Raw genomic sequence first — 15,728 nt, forward strand, 5'->3', positions numbered from 1 at the left:
GGGAGGAAGTGTCTTGTTTTTTAAAGTTCAGATGAAACCGCTTCTAGTAGAAAGTGGAAGGTTTTTCACTGCTGATTGACCATTTGTGGGCCAGATAGCTTTTTATGTACCCAGTAATTGATTCAGTTAGCATCTTTTAGGCAGGGAATACAAGGTTTTTCTGATAATGTTTAGCAAATTATCTGACTCAGGTATTGCAAGAGGAGCCAGTTTTCCTAATCACAATGCCCTTGTCTGGGCCAACTAGTGATTTGTTTGCCCTTAATGTCACATCTTCCACTTACTCTCTATGAATCTGCCCAGCAACAGCAGATATGAAGACATTTGTCAGAGGTTGGAATTCCACTTTATGCCCATGCTACTGCCTGTGCATGCCCTGGGACTAAAGGGCTGGTAAGCTGCCCTTCTTCATTTGTGATATAGAAAATTCAGATCTTTATTCTTTCATGTCTTGAAAGTAGTGGTAGCAATACAACAAAAAGATCCTGGTTTAGAAATATCCAAGAGGAATACTCCCCTGGGCATTAGAGTATCCCTGTAATAGTGGACTTCTCTTCCTCCCTCCCCTCCCCATAATAACAACTTAGAGAAGATACTTGAAATTTTTTACTTATTGTACCTATCTACATTTTATAAGATCATAAGATTTTAGCATTGGAGGAGACCTTTTATCAGCTGCCTCATTTTCCAGGTAAGAAAACTGAGGACAAGAGGTGAAATGACTTGTTTACATTCACACAGGTAATATAATCTAACTTGTAATAACTGCTTTTGTGGTGTTTTGATCTTTGGCTCTTATGAATTTGGACTATTATCCTATTATATCATTAAAAAGTTATGGACTTTGTGGATAATAATGTTTTTTATTTTCTAGATTTGGGCTGCAAATGCTGGAGTCACTGCATCTCCTCCCACTGACCTTATCTGGAAAAATCAGAACTCTTGGGGTACTGGTGAAGATGTGAAAGTTATATTAAAAAATTCTCAGGGAGAGGTAAGATAATTTAAATCAAGAGTTCTTAATCTTTTTTGTATCACAGTCCACTTTATGAAAATAATGCATATAATAGTCAATTAATAGTTATTAAGATCTTACTGTGTGCTAAGCATACAGGATTATGCTATATATACAGTATTTTTAAGACAGGATTCTGTTGCTTTGCCCATACCTGAATCTGGGTAGGAGTTGCTAGAAATCCCAGGACAGGGGGAAATACTACCAGAGCTTGTAGCCATAATGAAACAGCATCCTTATCACAGTTCTAGGCAGAAAAAAAGTACTTGTGATTACTCACAGACCAAAATATAGAGAAGAAGAGTAGGAAACAGACCTCTCCTTAAATACTCCTCTTGGAAGATCTAAAAACTTACAGGTCCCTAAAAGTATCTTTGAGAATAGCTGCCTAAAAACCCTGAAGGTTGGGACAGTGCACCCTCCACCCCAGAAGCAGATTCTTACTTTTAACAGAGTTTTATAAATCAAGTAATACGTTAGAAAAATGAGCAAACTACAGAAAAAAGATTCTGATCATGGAAAGTTACTTTGTTAACAAGAAAGATCAAAACACATACTCAAGAAAATAACAAAGTCAAAGCTTCTACATCAAAACCTCTAAAAGAATGTGAATTGGTCTCAGGCTATGGAAGAGCTCAAAAGGGATTTGAAAAATCAAGGAAGAGCTAGAGGAAAAATTGGGAAGAGAGAAATGAATGCTGTAAGAAAATCATGAAAAAAGAAGTCAACAGCTTGGTAAAGGAGACACCCACACACTCCCAAAAAAATTCTGAAGAAAATAACACCTTAAAGAATAGATTAGGCCAAATCTTTCAAAAAAATTGTCAAGGAAAACTGCTCTGATATTATACAACCAGAAGGAAAATAAAAATTGCAAGAATCTATTGATTACCATCAAAAAGAGATTTCAAAATGCAAACTCCCAGGAATATTATACCCAAATTTCAGAGCTCCCAGATCAAGCATCCAGAAAGAAACAATTCATATATTGTGGTAATTAGTCAGGATAACACAAGATTTAGCAACATCTATATTAGAGAGCTTGGGTTATGATATGCCAGAGAGCAGATGATCTAGTATTACAACCAAGGTTGGTTTTACCAAAAAAACAATATAATCGTGTAAAGGAAAAAAATTGATGTTCAATATAATAAAGAACCTTGCATTCTTGATGAAAAGACTGGAGCTGAAAGAAAAATTTGACTTTGAAATACAGGACTCTAGAGAAACACTAAAAAGTGTACAGGAAAAGGACATCATGAGGGACTTAATAAGGTTAAACTATTTACATTCCTACATGAGGAAATGATAGTTGTAACTCATAAAGAATTTTCTCATTAGGACAGTTAGAAGGAGTGTGTGTGTGTGTGTGTGTGTGTGTGTGTGTGTGTGTGTGTGTATGTGTGTGTGTGTATACACATACATATACAGAGAGACAGAGAAAGAGAAACAGAGAGACAGAGAGCACACTGTGTTAAGTGCGAAGAGATGATATAAAAAATAAAATTAAGGGGAGACAGGAATTTACTGGGAGATAGGGAGAGGTAGAATGGGGCAAATTATCTCACATAAAAGAAGCAAGAAAAAGCTTTTACAGTGAAAGGGAGGAAAGGAGAGATGAGAGGGCATGAGTGAACCTTATTCTCATCAGAAGTGGGTCAAAGAGGAATAATATATGTTTTCTAATGGGTATAGAAATCTATTTTATCCTGTAGGGGGAGAGGAATGGGAGGTAGGTCGTCAGAAACAAAATACTTGAGGAAGGTCTGGGTGAAAGGGGAGAGAGAATAGAATAAATAAAGGGGAAATATAATTAGCGAGGATAATTAAGAGAAAAAAATCTTAAAGCAAGTTTTTCTGAAAGGCTTCATTTTTCAAACATAGAGAACTGAGTCAAATTGATTTTTTTAAAAAGCCATTCCCCAACTGATAGATGACAAGAAGATAAGAACAATTTTTAGCTTTCTGTAGCCATATGAAAGATTGCTCTAACTTGTTGATTGGAAAAATGAAAATTAAAACAATTCTGAAATAATACCACATATCTATTAGATTGTCTAATAGGACAGGAAAGGAAAATGACAGGTGGTAGAGGGAATATGGGGAGAATAAAATATTAATGCATTGTTGGTGGGATTGTAAACTTATCCAATCATTCTGTAGAGCAATTTGGAACTATACTTGATGGGTTACAAAACCAAGCATACCCTTTGACCTAGTAGTGGTATTTCTAGAAGAGATAAAAAGGAAAAAAAAAGTAATAATAATAATAATAATAATAAAAGGAAAAGGACCTATATATACAAAAATATATTTATAGCAGCTCTTTTCTGGGAGCAAAGAATTAGAAATTGAAAGGATGCCCATCAATTGGGGAATGGCTGAATAAATTGTGATATGCGTTTATGATTGGAATCCTGTTGTGCAGGATCCTATCAGAAATTCTTGGGAAGATTTTCATGAGCTATTGCAAAATGAAATGTACTATGTACAAAGTAACAGCGATATTGTAAGATGATCAGCTATGAATGACAAAATTATTCTCAGAAATACAATGATGCAAGACACCTTTGAAAGAGTTATAATGAAAAATGTTATCCATCCTCAGAGAAAGAACTGATGGTATCTAATTGAATTTTGCATTTTTTAAACTTTTTCTTAAAGAGATTTTTTTTAGTCTGTTTTCTTTCACATGACTATTATGAAAGTGTTTAATATGCCAACACATGTATAACCTTAATTGAATTGCATTTTCAGTGTAAGGAAAGAGAGAGAGAAGGAATCTGGAATTCAAAGTTGTAAAAACAAAGTTAAATAAAATACTAAACCACAACAATTAAGAGCTAAAAAAAGGGGAAGGAGGAAGGAATCCCTAGTTTATAGGTGGTATTGTATAATGAATAAAACATTAGGTTTAGAGTCAGACCCAGCTTCAAATTCCTCCTCAGACATTTATGAGCTGTGCAACCTAGCTAGTCACTTACTCTGTGCTTTAGTATGTGTATCTATAAAATAAAGATCTCTAAAATCCCTTCAAACTTTAAAAATCTGTAATCTTATGATCTTTAATTTTATTAATACTGCTGCAGTAGGTTTTTTCCTTGAAAGCTGTCATTTCAGAAATGCAAATAATTAGGCTAATAATGTTGCTAATGATAATTGAGCTAATAATCCAGAGTCAAGGAGGCTTATTCTGACTGTTGATGTTAGATATATAACATTAGATATATAACACTTTATGGTTTGCAAAGCATTTTATCTCATTTAGTTTCATACTTATCATTCTTTACATGGTTCATACAGTTACCTCGTGAGGTAACTCTTCTAGCTATATATAACTTTTTATATATAGCCAGCAAGTAATAGAACTGAGATTCAGACAAGTTCTCTGAATCTGAATTTAGTTTTCTACAGTAGAGATGTGCACTGCTATATGTACAACTGTGATCTAAATGATTAAAAATGATTGGGATATATTAAACAAAAATTTTAAAAATTATAATAGAATGTGATTTACATTGTTTTCTAAGTCACTATATAGTCACAGTGATCTTTTTGTACAGTTTGGTGGCCTACATTTTTATTTGAATTTGATACCAAAGATGCCAAGAAAATCTCACAATAGCATTTTCTATGTTTTATTGTATTTATATTTTGTTAAAAGTTTCACATTTACATTTTAATCTTATTCATACTTGGTGTTTGAAACTCCTGCTTAATTCTTTAACTGGATTCAAATTATAATGAGAAATTATTCCAAAGAAAACTTTAGTTCAGGACTTTTTTTTCTATCTCTTCAAGCTATTTGGGGGAATAATATATTTAAATATGGATTTATGTGTATTTTATATCCTTCAACTTTGCTAGGTGTATATTGTGTCTGAATGACTCCTTAGATTTCTCTACATCCTGTAAAAGATAAAATAATTGAGATAAACTTGTAGACAGAGTATGAAACTGATAGATGTATATTTACCAAAGTCTACTGGCAGGTAGTTGATCCAACCTAGGGTCTATACTGAAAATGGTTTTTCTATCAATAGTGAATTTTTTCAGGTGTTCCTTGTTGTGGATGGCATTGTCAGTTGTTACATTAAGCTTCAGAATTCTCCAAAAGAAATTTATAATCACTCAAAGAAGCTTAAAGATATTTACTGACCAAATTACAACTTATATTTGTGCACAATACTCTGTAAAACTTGTTCTTTCATGTCTGTGGTAGGCAATGCATATGGGGAAAAGTTGAGGAAAATTGGCTGCATTGATTTTTCAAAATTGCAAAATTACTTGAATGATACCAAGGTTTTTTCCCCCCAAAAGTCCATTTTCTTAATTTCAATAATTCTGTCAATGTTTCTTCTGCATTGTATCATAACAAAGAATACAAGAATCTTTGAAAATTTAAAACTAAATATTACTCAGGTGATGGAAAGGCATGTTATATGAGCAAGCTATAACATTCAACTAATGAGTTACTTCAAAGAAGAGTCATCTGAGTTTGTTTTAGCAGGGAAGAATTGACACCTTACATTATGTATCATTGAAGAGGTAGCAGGCTGTGGGAGAGCAGTTTGGAATGTGAAAAATTCACAATGAATGCTATCATAGCCAAAAGATAATTGACTTATTGATTGTTTATGGGCAAAATCAGAGTGATTAAGCAACTGAGTGAGTGAAGGGGGCTTTGTCAGAAGGAGGATGATAAGAGGAAGTAAGGGCAGGATCTACAGAGTTAGGGAGAGTCCCAGTTGAGAAGAAACTGTGCACTTATGTCCATATGAGCATGATGAGTCTATTGTGTATGCCGTACATACGTTAACAAGACAATCTCAGGAGTTCATCTTCTCTTTGTGTGTGAACAGGATGGGCTGGATTAAAGTTCTACAGCATTCCTGACTATGGAAACTGGATAGACTTAGGTTAGAATTCATATCCAGCCGATGGAATATAATAAAGATAACAATACTCCCCAAACTAATCTATCATATCCCTGTGAGATCTTTTTGCCTAAACTCATTTGCCTTCTGTTGGGCCATTGTCAGAACCTTGTTTTTATAAACAAAATATTCTTTTGTGCCAAGTCAGCATCTACTCTTGGCACTTAAAAATACTTACAGCTAATAAATTTCTTAATGTCAAATAATGAGCATCTTTTGTGTTAAGATTTTAATTTACTTAATCATCTCCAGTTCTTATTTCTTTCAGGACAGATTCTGGCTTTATAAATATGGATTGACTTAATTTATCACAAATGATAATATTTTAATTTCTAAGGCCCAGTACTCTTGGCATTTCAAAAGAAAAAAAATTATTATCCTTAAATTCATAAATTTCCTTAGACATGTGACAATCCCTAGCTTTTCCATATCTTTCCTTAAAGAGCTGAATTAAATTCTAATCCTTAACCTCTTTTATCTTTCTTTGAGATTTATCAGATAAAAAATTGTCCTAAGCATTCCAAATCCCAATTCCCATTCTCCCAGTAGAATTTATTGCATATATTATGTACATATAAAGTTTTACAAACAAATTGAAATCATACTTGTTATTATCAGGTTATCTCAAAGTATGCTTGGATTATTAGATTCTAAACTGAAAGACCGCTTTTAGCCCAGGTGCTAAGAAGAAACCTAAGGAATTTGATTTAATGCTTGTTTTTCCAGGGCAGAAACCTTAAAGAGCTTTTAAGTAGTTGAATTGAATAATTAATTGAACAATATAAGGAAACATTAAGATTTTTTATATAATACTCACAAACCACAATAACCAATATTACCATATTACCCAAAAGAATAATTTACCAGAAATAGAAAACAAAATCAATGAAATAAAAGAAAAAACCTACTTGATTAGAATTTTCTAACCTGCTTTTACCTTAACTGTTTGCTTCCAGTTTCTGTTCAGAGCAGATTTTTTTCCCCTTTCAATCATACCCCAGTCCTATACTTATCATAATTTCTGAGACACACCTCTGCCTGAAAACTTAGAAAAGGGCTTCTTCTTGTGTAGAATTTGAATCTAATTGCTTTCCAAAACTCATGGTTTTCACAATAGTTAGGACACTCACAGCTTGACCTTTTCAATGTAATGAAATTTTTACCTGCCAGAAATTTCAGACTATATCTGATTAACTCTTTTAAATTAATAAGAGGATTGGAATGGCCAGACTTCTGATCCCAAAGGGAACCTAAAAATTTTCCAGACAGTTCCCCACATCTGTCAGCACTCCCAAACACTTAAAAAAAAAAAAAAAAGGATTTCTTTTCAAAGCCCTCTTCTACAGAGACTTTCATTTGGATGCATTGTCTGGGGTGAGGAGAACCCCATGCTGGTGAGAATGACAAAAGAGGCTACAGAGTTAAAAACAGATGGACACAAGACACTAAATTTTATATTTAGTCTGACAAAAGAGAGAGTCAAATCACAGCCAGAGGCCTAGCAAAGCTCCTAGTAAAGAACTCTTCATGTGGACTCAAGACAGGGGAGTTTTTTGTTAAAAATACACAGTGCAAGACTGTGGTCCCTTCTGATTAGCCATGATTGCGGCAACTAAAAAAGTTGGAAAAGAATGCAATTACTGGGTAATTTAATAATTTTGTTAATAAGGCCAGCATATTTATTAATCAATGGATGGTCATTTGGCTGTCTATCTTTTTTTTTTTTTTTTCAATTTTAATAGTTTTTATTTACCAGATATATGCATGGGTGATTTTACAACATTGACAATTGCCAAACCTTTTGTTCTAATTTTTCCCCTCCTTCCTCCCCTCCCCCCAGATGGCAGGTTGACCAATACATGTTAAATATGTTAAAGTATAAATTAAATACAATATATGTATACATGTCCAAACAATTGTTTTGCTGTACAAAAAGAATTGGACTTTGAAATAATGTACAATTAGCCTTTCTGAAATCCTGTTGGTCATCTCTTACAGAACAATAATATTCCATAATATTCATATACCACAATTTATTCCGCCAATCTCCATTTGATGGGCATCTACATAGTTTCCAGTTTCTGGCCACCACAAAGAGGGCTGCCACAAACATTCTTGCACACACAGGTCCCTTTTCCTTCTTTAAGATCTCTTTGGATATAAGCCAAGTAGTAACACTGCTGGGTCAAAGGGTATGCACAGTTTGATAACTTTTTGAATATAGTTTGGCTGTCTATCTTTAACCAAAGACAATCATATTAGCAAGTTTACAATTTATATATCCTTAGAAGAGTAGTTTTCCCAGGTTTGAAATCAACCCTGATGGTTAACAATTAATGAAAGAAAGAGGGTAATTCCATGGCATTGTGGCTAGAATATCTGTCCTGAAGTCAGGAGGACCTGAGTTCAAATCCAGCCTCAGACACTTAATATTGAGCCAGTTTGAGCCGGGGCAAGACATTTAACCCAAGTTGCCTTGAAAAAAAAAACAAAAACCCAAAAAAAAAACAATGAGAGAAGGAATATTACAATGGGATGCTAAGAGTGACATCATGGGAGGAGTTCTGGGGGTAGAGCCAAGATGGCAGAGTGAATCAGGAAACAACAGTCTGATGAAATGAAACCCCTCTCCAGCTCAAGATAGACTGAAAAGGCTTCAAGAAAGGCCAATCTCAGGGCAGCTAGGTGGTGCAGTGAAGACAGTACCAGCCCTGAAGTCTGGAGGAACTGAGTTCAAATCCAGCCTCAGATACATAACATTTCCAAGCTGTGTGACCTGGGCAAGTCACTTAACCCCATCTTCCTCAGCCAAAAGAAAAGAAAGGTCAGTCTCATAGGGGGTGAAAAGGGTGGTTCTGGGAAAGCTGGTGATAGAGTCATCACAGTAAATCAACAACTGAGTCTGAATAGCAATCTTCAAGAGATCTCAAGGAAAACTGCTCGATATTTAAAAACAGAGAGGGTAATACTCATTGAAAGAACCCATCTATCATCTTTGCAAAGAGATTCCCAAGGAACATTGTTGCAAAACTATAATAATCTCAAGGAAAAAATAATGCAAACTCCCAGACAAAAACAATTCAGATATCAAGGAACAACAATCAGTATTACCCAGAATCTGGCAGTTTCTACAATAAAAGATAACGAGGGCCTAGAATACCATATTCAGGAAGGCAAAGGACCTAGGATTACAACCAAGAATTAACTACCCACCTTTCAGGGGAGGAGATGCATCTTCAATTTAAGTAAGAGACTTTCAATCATTTCTGTTGCAAAAACCAGAACTAAACAGAAAATTTAACCTACAAACAGAACTCAAGAGATGCATAGAAAGATAAACAGGGGAAAAATATATCATTTAAAGGTTAAACTTTTTACATCCCTAGAGGGGAAAACTATATCTGTATTTCTTGAGTACTGTATTTGTTTCTGGGGTAGACAGAGAGGAGCATCACATGAACAGAGTGTGTGGTTATGAATGTACTCTGATGTGATGATTTTTTTTTTTTCCTGAGGCTGAGGTTAAGTGACTTGCCCAGGGTCACACAGCTAGGAAGTGTTAAGTGTCTGAGACCAGATTTGAACTAGATCTTCTTGAATTCAAGGCTGATGCTCTATCCACTGAGCCACCTAGTTGCCCCTTGATGTCCTGATATAAAAAAAAAAAAGACATTAAGGGTCGGAAAAATGTTTATTGGAAAAAGAGGAAAGTGGAGGTTTAATGGGACAAATTAGATCACATAAAAAGGCACAAAAGATCTACTGCAATCACAGGAAGAAGGGAAGGGAATAAGCATTGTCTGAAGCTTGATCTCATCAGTTTTGGCTCTAAGAGGGAAGAACTTAATCATTAGTTTGGGTATAGAAAATTATTAAACCCTACAAAGAAGGAAGGGGGGAAAGGGAGAGCAGGAACACTAAGAAAAAAAAAATAAGAGAAGGGAGGAGGGGTGATAGGAGATAATGTAATAGATGAGGTAGGTAAAAAAAAAAAACCCATAAGAAATCTAAAACACAACTAAGATTATAAAAGAAAGAACAGAAGTATATTCAGGGGAGAAAATAGGATGGAAGGAATTACAGATCTGGTAATCATAACTGAATGTAAATGGGATGAATTCTCCCATAAAATGGAAGCAAATAACAGAATGGATTAAAAAACAGAATCCTATACTATGTTTTTTACAAGAAACACATTTGACACTGAGGGAAATATACAGAGTAAAGATAAAAAGCTGGAAACAAATTTATTAAGCTTTAGCTGAAGTAAAAAACAGAAGTAGGAATTCTGATCTCAGATAAAGCAAAAATAAAAATAGATCTAATTTTAAAAGATATCTAATATTATTGTGTATCATCTTACATCATGTCACTCTTTCCCTACTGAAAGGAACCTCAAAAGGTCAACCTATACCTCATCATGAATTCCCTTTATTACTATCCAATAAATGGTTATTTAGCCTCAGGAAGTCATGGCATCCTTCTTCTAGAATGTGCCTAATCATCAGGTGTCATGGATTGACTTATTAATTTGGAAGTTATACTTAATTCAGTTTAGAAAAGAGAATGATGGATTTACATATCCAATTCTACATAATTTTATGAACTTTTTGTCCAGAGCTTTCTTGGCAAAAATACAGGAATGATTTACTATTTCCTTCTCTAGTGTATTTCCATTTTACAGATAAGGAACTGAGATAACAAGAGTTAAATGACTTGCTCAGTATCACACAGCTAGTAAGTATTTGAATCCAGATTTGAGACTCGGCTCTTTCTGACACCAAGCCCAACGTCCATGGTACCATCGAGTTACCCTGGATTTAAGTTTAGGGTTAGAACCATTATAAACTTAAACTATTTGGTTCAAAAATTATATTGGTAGCATGTTATATGATATTGGCAGCATATTTTAAACAAGGAACAATTTGTCATATAGATAGCAAATGCTACAGAGTTTTCATTATATCTAGGTCTATTTTATATATTTATATTACTTAAATATGTCATGAGTTTGGAACTGAGTCAAAGGCTTAACAAGGCAATATAAATGTCATAGCATCTTTAAGGCAGCTTGACAATTGCTTAGTAATAATTGGAACTTTTTGGGACACTCTTTTACTTCTCAATCAGCATATCAGTTTCTTATGTTTACAGAATTTTAGTAATTTTGTTATTTTTCATTCTTCTTTTTTATTAGTGAAATTCAGATAAAAATTCCTATCTCTAGGGCTTATAATTTTAGAGACTGGTAAGAATACATCATTTTTTCTCTTGAAGAGTTCTATTTTCTCTCATGATTTGAACCAAAATCTTAATCTCACGCCCAACTAAAGATCCTATTTATTTTTATGTATTCTTTGATATCTGTAGAACTTATCTAGTTTTTTTGCTGTATTGCTTGAATAAACGAGTTAATAGCTTTAAAAAAAAATCATAGTGCAAGTTGCTATCCATAGCTATTTTATGTTTAATGTTCAGCAAACTATTATGTAGGTGGGTTATAAAGACTAACTGAAAGGATCTTAAAACTATTCTAATGAGTAGGCCTGATGATAAATGTATGTATTTCCTATTGTGTGGTTTTAATTTTTCTCACTGAATTCTTTATATTTTAAGATGATATTTTACCAGCCAAAAGTCTTAATTTCTTTGGCTGTGGGTTCACTCTTGCTTTTTCTGTCAGTATGCTCTCTCCTTCTCCCAGAAAAGGTTGCCATGTATTACCAACATGCCTAGTGGGAATGTTATGCCTTATTCAGACTTGTAATATTAAAGTTATTTTTATTTTCAGGAGGTTGCTCAAAGAAGTACAGTCTTCAAAACAACTTTACCTGAAGAGGAGGAGGAGGAAGAAGAAGAGGAAAGGAAAGAAGTTATTGAAGCAGTTGAGGAAGAGAATGTTTCTCGCCAGCAGGTATTACCTTATTCATTTGTTTGAAATTGTATTAAATATTTTAAAATAAGTAAGAAATGTGTTCAGTTCTTTAGAAGTTGCTCAATCATGCCTTTTGAAAATAAATTGGAAAGAATAAACTATATTCAAGTATCAAGAGTAAAATTACTTTATTAGATTTTTACTAATAAGAGATTTTTAGCTGTTTAAAAAAAAATTATAAAGTAAATCCAGGATTGTTACCTAATTGCTTTAAAATACTTGCACTCACCTACAGGAGAAGTTAAGAGTCTCGATTTAGAGTAGAAGGGATGAATGAAATGTGGAAAAAAGAATCCACAGAGCTTGTTGATATGGAAAAGATGTTAGAATGCACAAGAAAGAAGGAATATATCAGGGACTAGAAAAATTGTGATTCCAATTATTGGCCTGAATGACTTGTAACTAAGACCATGGGATAGATAAAGTACGTAATTCATAAAGTAGGACTTCATTAAGTTTAAGTAATGGCTGTGAGAGAGTTGAGTAAGAAAGTTGTAATTGATGATAACATCAATTTTGATGCTTTTGGGGTTGAATCACTGCTATATCCAAGATGAGATTTAGGATATGATTGTTATTGGTAAGTGGCTTAGTAAGATGGGTATGAAGAGGTTGAGAGTGAGAAATTGTTAGTCAAACTGTCATATAAATCATTGATAGAGTCATAATTGGAAATAAGGTGAAGAAAAAAGGTGTCAGATGCTGATATAGAGAAAAGGCAGATTCTGGAATGTAGTATGTTGATAATATAGTACACTGATAATAGTAGCAAGTATTTGGAGAGAATTGTGTAATCATATAATGTGTATCAGGGTAACAGATTAGCAATTAACAATCTTCTACCAAGCTGTTCATTTATTGGTGGCATAAGAACATTAATAGAACATTAAGACACGTATCATGCTCTTTTGTAGGCAAAGCCACTGAAATATAGTTATATGAAATGAAATGTGTTAAGTGAGTTAAGTTCTTCTCAGTGTAATATTCTTTAGTGAGTAAATTTGGGGGAAAATTTTGCCTTTTCACTATTGTGCACTAGTATTTCACTAGTATTGGCAAAGCAAAAACATTTCTCCAAATGAAAAATAGGATTGCATATGAAACTGAGTCTCTACTATGTGATAGTTTTAAGTCTATTCCAAATTTAGAATAATAGTTCTGATATTTCCTTGCTTGTTTGTGTCTCCTTTAAAAAAACTTAATTTTGTTTTTGTTATATGTTTTAAAGTAGTTTATTAATGTTTGGTTTTTTCCTTTTTGGTATTGCTATAAATACCTTTTTCATAACCCTGTCTCCTCAAAAATGCTGTAAAATATTAAGTATTGTCAGAAAAATAAATCTACACATTGGCTATATCTGTAATTGTATGTCTCCTTTTGGATCTCTAGTCCATCACTTCAACAAAAAAATGCCATGTGTTATCAGATTCTGAAGTCACAGCTGGTCATTATGTTTTCCTTTTTAATATGGTCATTGTGAAACTTTTTTCTTGGTTCTCCTTACTTCATTCTGCATCAGTTTATCCTCTCAGATTTCTCTATGTCCCTAAGGTTGTTTTTTCTAGCACTGCAAAATATTCCATTCATTCTTATTTCATAATTTTTTCAGTTCTGTAATTGATGGTCACTCACTTTGTATCTAGTCCTTTGCTATGATAAAGTACTGTTATATATGTGTGTGTGTGTGTGTGTGTGTGTGTGTGTGTGTGTGTGTGTGTGTGTATCTGTATATACATGTACATATTAGTCACAGGACATGATTACTATGTTGGCATTAGTAAAACTATTGCTATACACACATGTGTTAAGTTTTTATTTTGGTTTTCAGTTGTAGAATTTTGTTTGTATCATTGGAAGGTCTCTTATAACCTTGGTTCTTAAGTCTCGACCTCTTTATAAAATAGGACAGGGCTAAACTTGATTACTAAGGTCTTCCAGCTCTGAGATTGTATGACTTTTCTTTCTTCACAATAACTTTTTTTTCTTCTTTTCAATCAGGGAGACCTAAGAACATCCAAGAGAAGCTGTGCAATTATGTGAATTATTCAGATATCTTTCTCAAAATAAGAAACTGCAGTAATCCTTATCTACATACACTCAGAACCTTCTCAGAAGCACAAAGTATTTTTATATTTACTTTATGTGAATTTATAAGCTGGAAGCCTTAATGGCCTTAATTTCCTTTTTGACACTGAAAAATGTTTTATAAAACAAACCCTATCATAACTTTTCTGTAAAATGTGAATTATTGATTATGTGTATTTTTTTTAATCCCTCAAATTTCTCTGCCATTTTTATGTTACTGGATTTTTCTTGGTTTTTATTTTTGAAAGCTTTTGTGAGAAGGAGAAATAAATCACTGTGTCTGGGGGTTATTTAGAGATTTCTCCATCTAAATTATCATTGTGCTATTATTGATGATTCTCTATTATGTATAATGGTGCTGTGAGGGAGAGGGGAAAGCATTTTTCAATATTTTGGACATTTTTGTATTTGGGGTTTTTTTTGTAATAATAAAAGTGTTACAGATTTTTTTGATAGAAAAAATGAAACTTTGTAAGACAATGTTTCCTAATCATGTGAACACTCAATAAAAGCTACAATAAAACTTGTTTTAATTTTAAAAATTAAATTTTGAAAAGTATCTTTGCATGTATTTTAAAAAATAAAAAGCTATTATAAAAAAGAAAATATTACAGAAAACAGGTAGATCTGTGATTCAACTATACAATTTATGTTTTTGTTCATTGCTCAATGTTACCAAAGATTTTTATGACTTTGCAGAAATTAACTTATAATGTATTAATGATGCTACTGCAAAATATTATATGGAGCATGTTTTGTATTAGTCAACTATGCCTTTCCCAAAGTACAGTCCATGAACACCTATAGAGTTCTACTTGAGAACTGTAAAAAACAGGATAATTGGCTTTCTCCATCACAAACATATTAGAATTGGTCTAAATCACCTCACTGTTGAAAAAAGTCAAGTACATTACAGTTGATCATCACATAATCTTGTTGCTGTGTACAATGTTCTCTTGGTTCTATTTATTTCACTTAGGCCTGGAGAGAGATGAACTGATGCTTTCTGAAATCATTCTGCTGAATTTCTTTGGAGCTCATTATCTATTGTTTCAAAATAATTCAAATTCCTCTTGTATGTGACAGTATGAAGGTAACACCTGTCTCTCTTATCTCATCTTCTCCATGCTAAACATCCCTCGTTCTTTCAATAAAATTCTTATACAGCATGCACTTGAAGTCCTTCACTATTGTGGTTGCCCTTTGGAACTACTAAAATGTGGCACCCAAAAATAAAAACACAATATTCAACTCTCATTTTCAATCATTTCTGTTTGGTTTCAATTTCATAGGAACATCATGCTCCTCAAAATAAGTTGATCCCCTAATCTCATCATCTCATCATATTTTGATAGTATCTCAATCTTCTCAATTCCTTTTCTCTTGCCTCTCCCCTCTAATTGGAGGGCTGGAGAGTAGAACATTTAACTCTTCCCAAAGCCTTTGTTTTTAAAGGGCTCATAAGCTTCCTGGTAACTCCATTTTCCATCAGAAACTATATATATATATATATATGTATGTATATATATATTTTTTTTTTCAGTTCCATGCTAGAAAATCATTGTTCTCCCTAGTCTCTTATTAGTCTTCAATTTTTCCTTGTCTACTGACTAATTCCTTACTGCTTATAAACATGCTCATGCTCCATCCTCAAAAATCCCTCATTTGATCCATTCATCCCTCTTACCAATAATCCCATATCTCTTTTTTTGGCTAAACTTTATGAAAATGTCATCTGTAATCAGGGCACCTACTT

The 15,728-nt window shown here is 33.3% G+C and overlaps 1 protein-coding gene across 6 annotated transcripts in view; it reads left to right on the forward strand.

Annotated features, from left to right (window-relative positions):
* The window catches only part of LMNB1 (lamin B1), a 77,439-nt gene extending 62,920 nt beyond the window's left edge, over positions 1–14,519 (forward strand). For 5 of the 6 annotated variants that reach the window (XM_074281968.1, XM_074281972.1, XM_074281969.1 and 2 more), the window contains 3 exons: positions 875–994; positions 11,744–11,866; positions 13,886–14,519. In XM_074281968.1, the coding sequence (XP_074138069.1) occupies positions 875–994; positions 11,744–11,866; positions 13,886–13,927 (285 nt within the window). In that variant the 3' untranslated portion in view covers positions 13,928–14,519. Of the gene's footprint in view, positions 1–691; positions 742–874; positions 995–11,743; positions 11,867–13,885 lie in introns of all 6 variants that reach the window. The other variant, XR_012484693.1, reaches the window with a different exon arrangement.
* Positions 14,520–15,728: the final 1,209 nt, after the last annotated feature.

The sequence above is a fragment of the Sminthopsis crassicaudata genome, chromosome 1 (genome assembly GCF_048593235.1).
Source record: "Sminthopsis crassicaudata isolate SCR6 chromosome 1, ASM4859323v1, whole genome shotgun sequence".
NCBI classification, from domain to species: domain Eukaryota; kingdom Metazoa; phylum Chordata; class Mammalia; order Dasyuromorphia; family Dasyuridae; genus Sminthopsis; species Sminthopsis crassicaudata.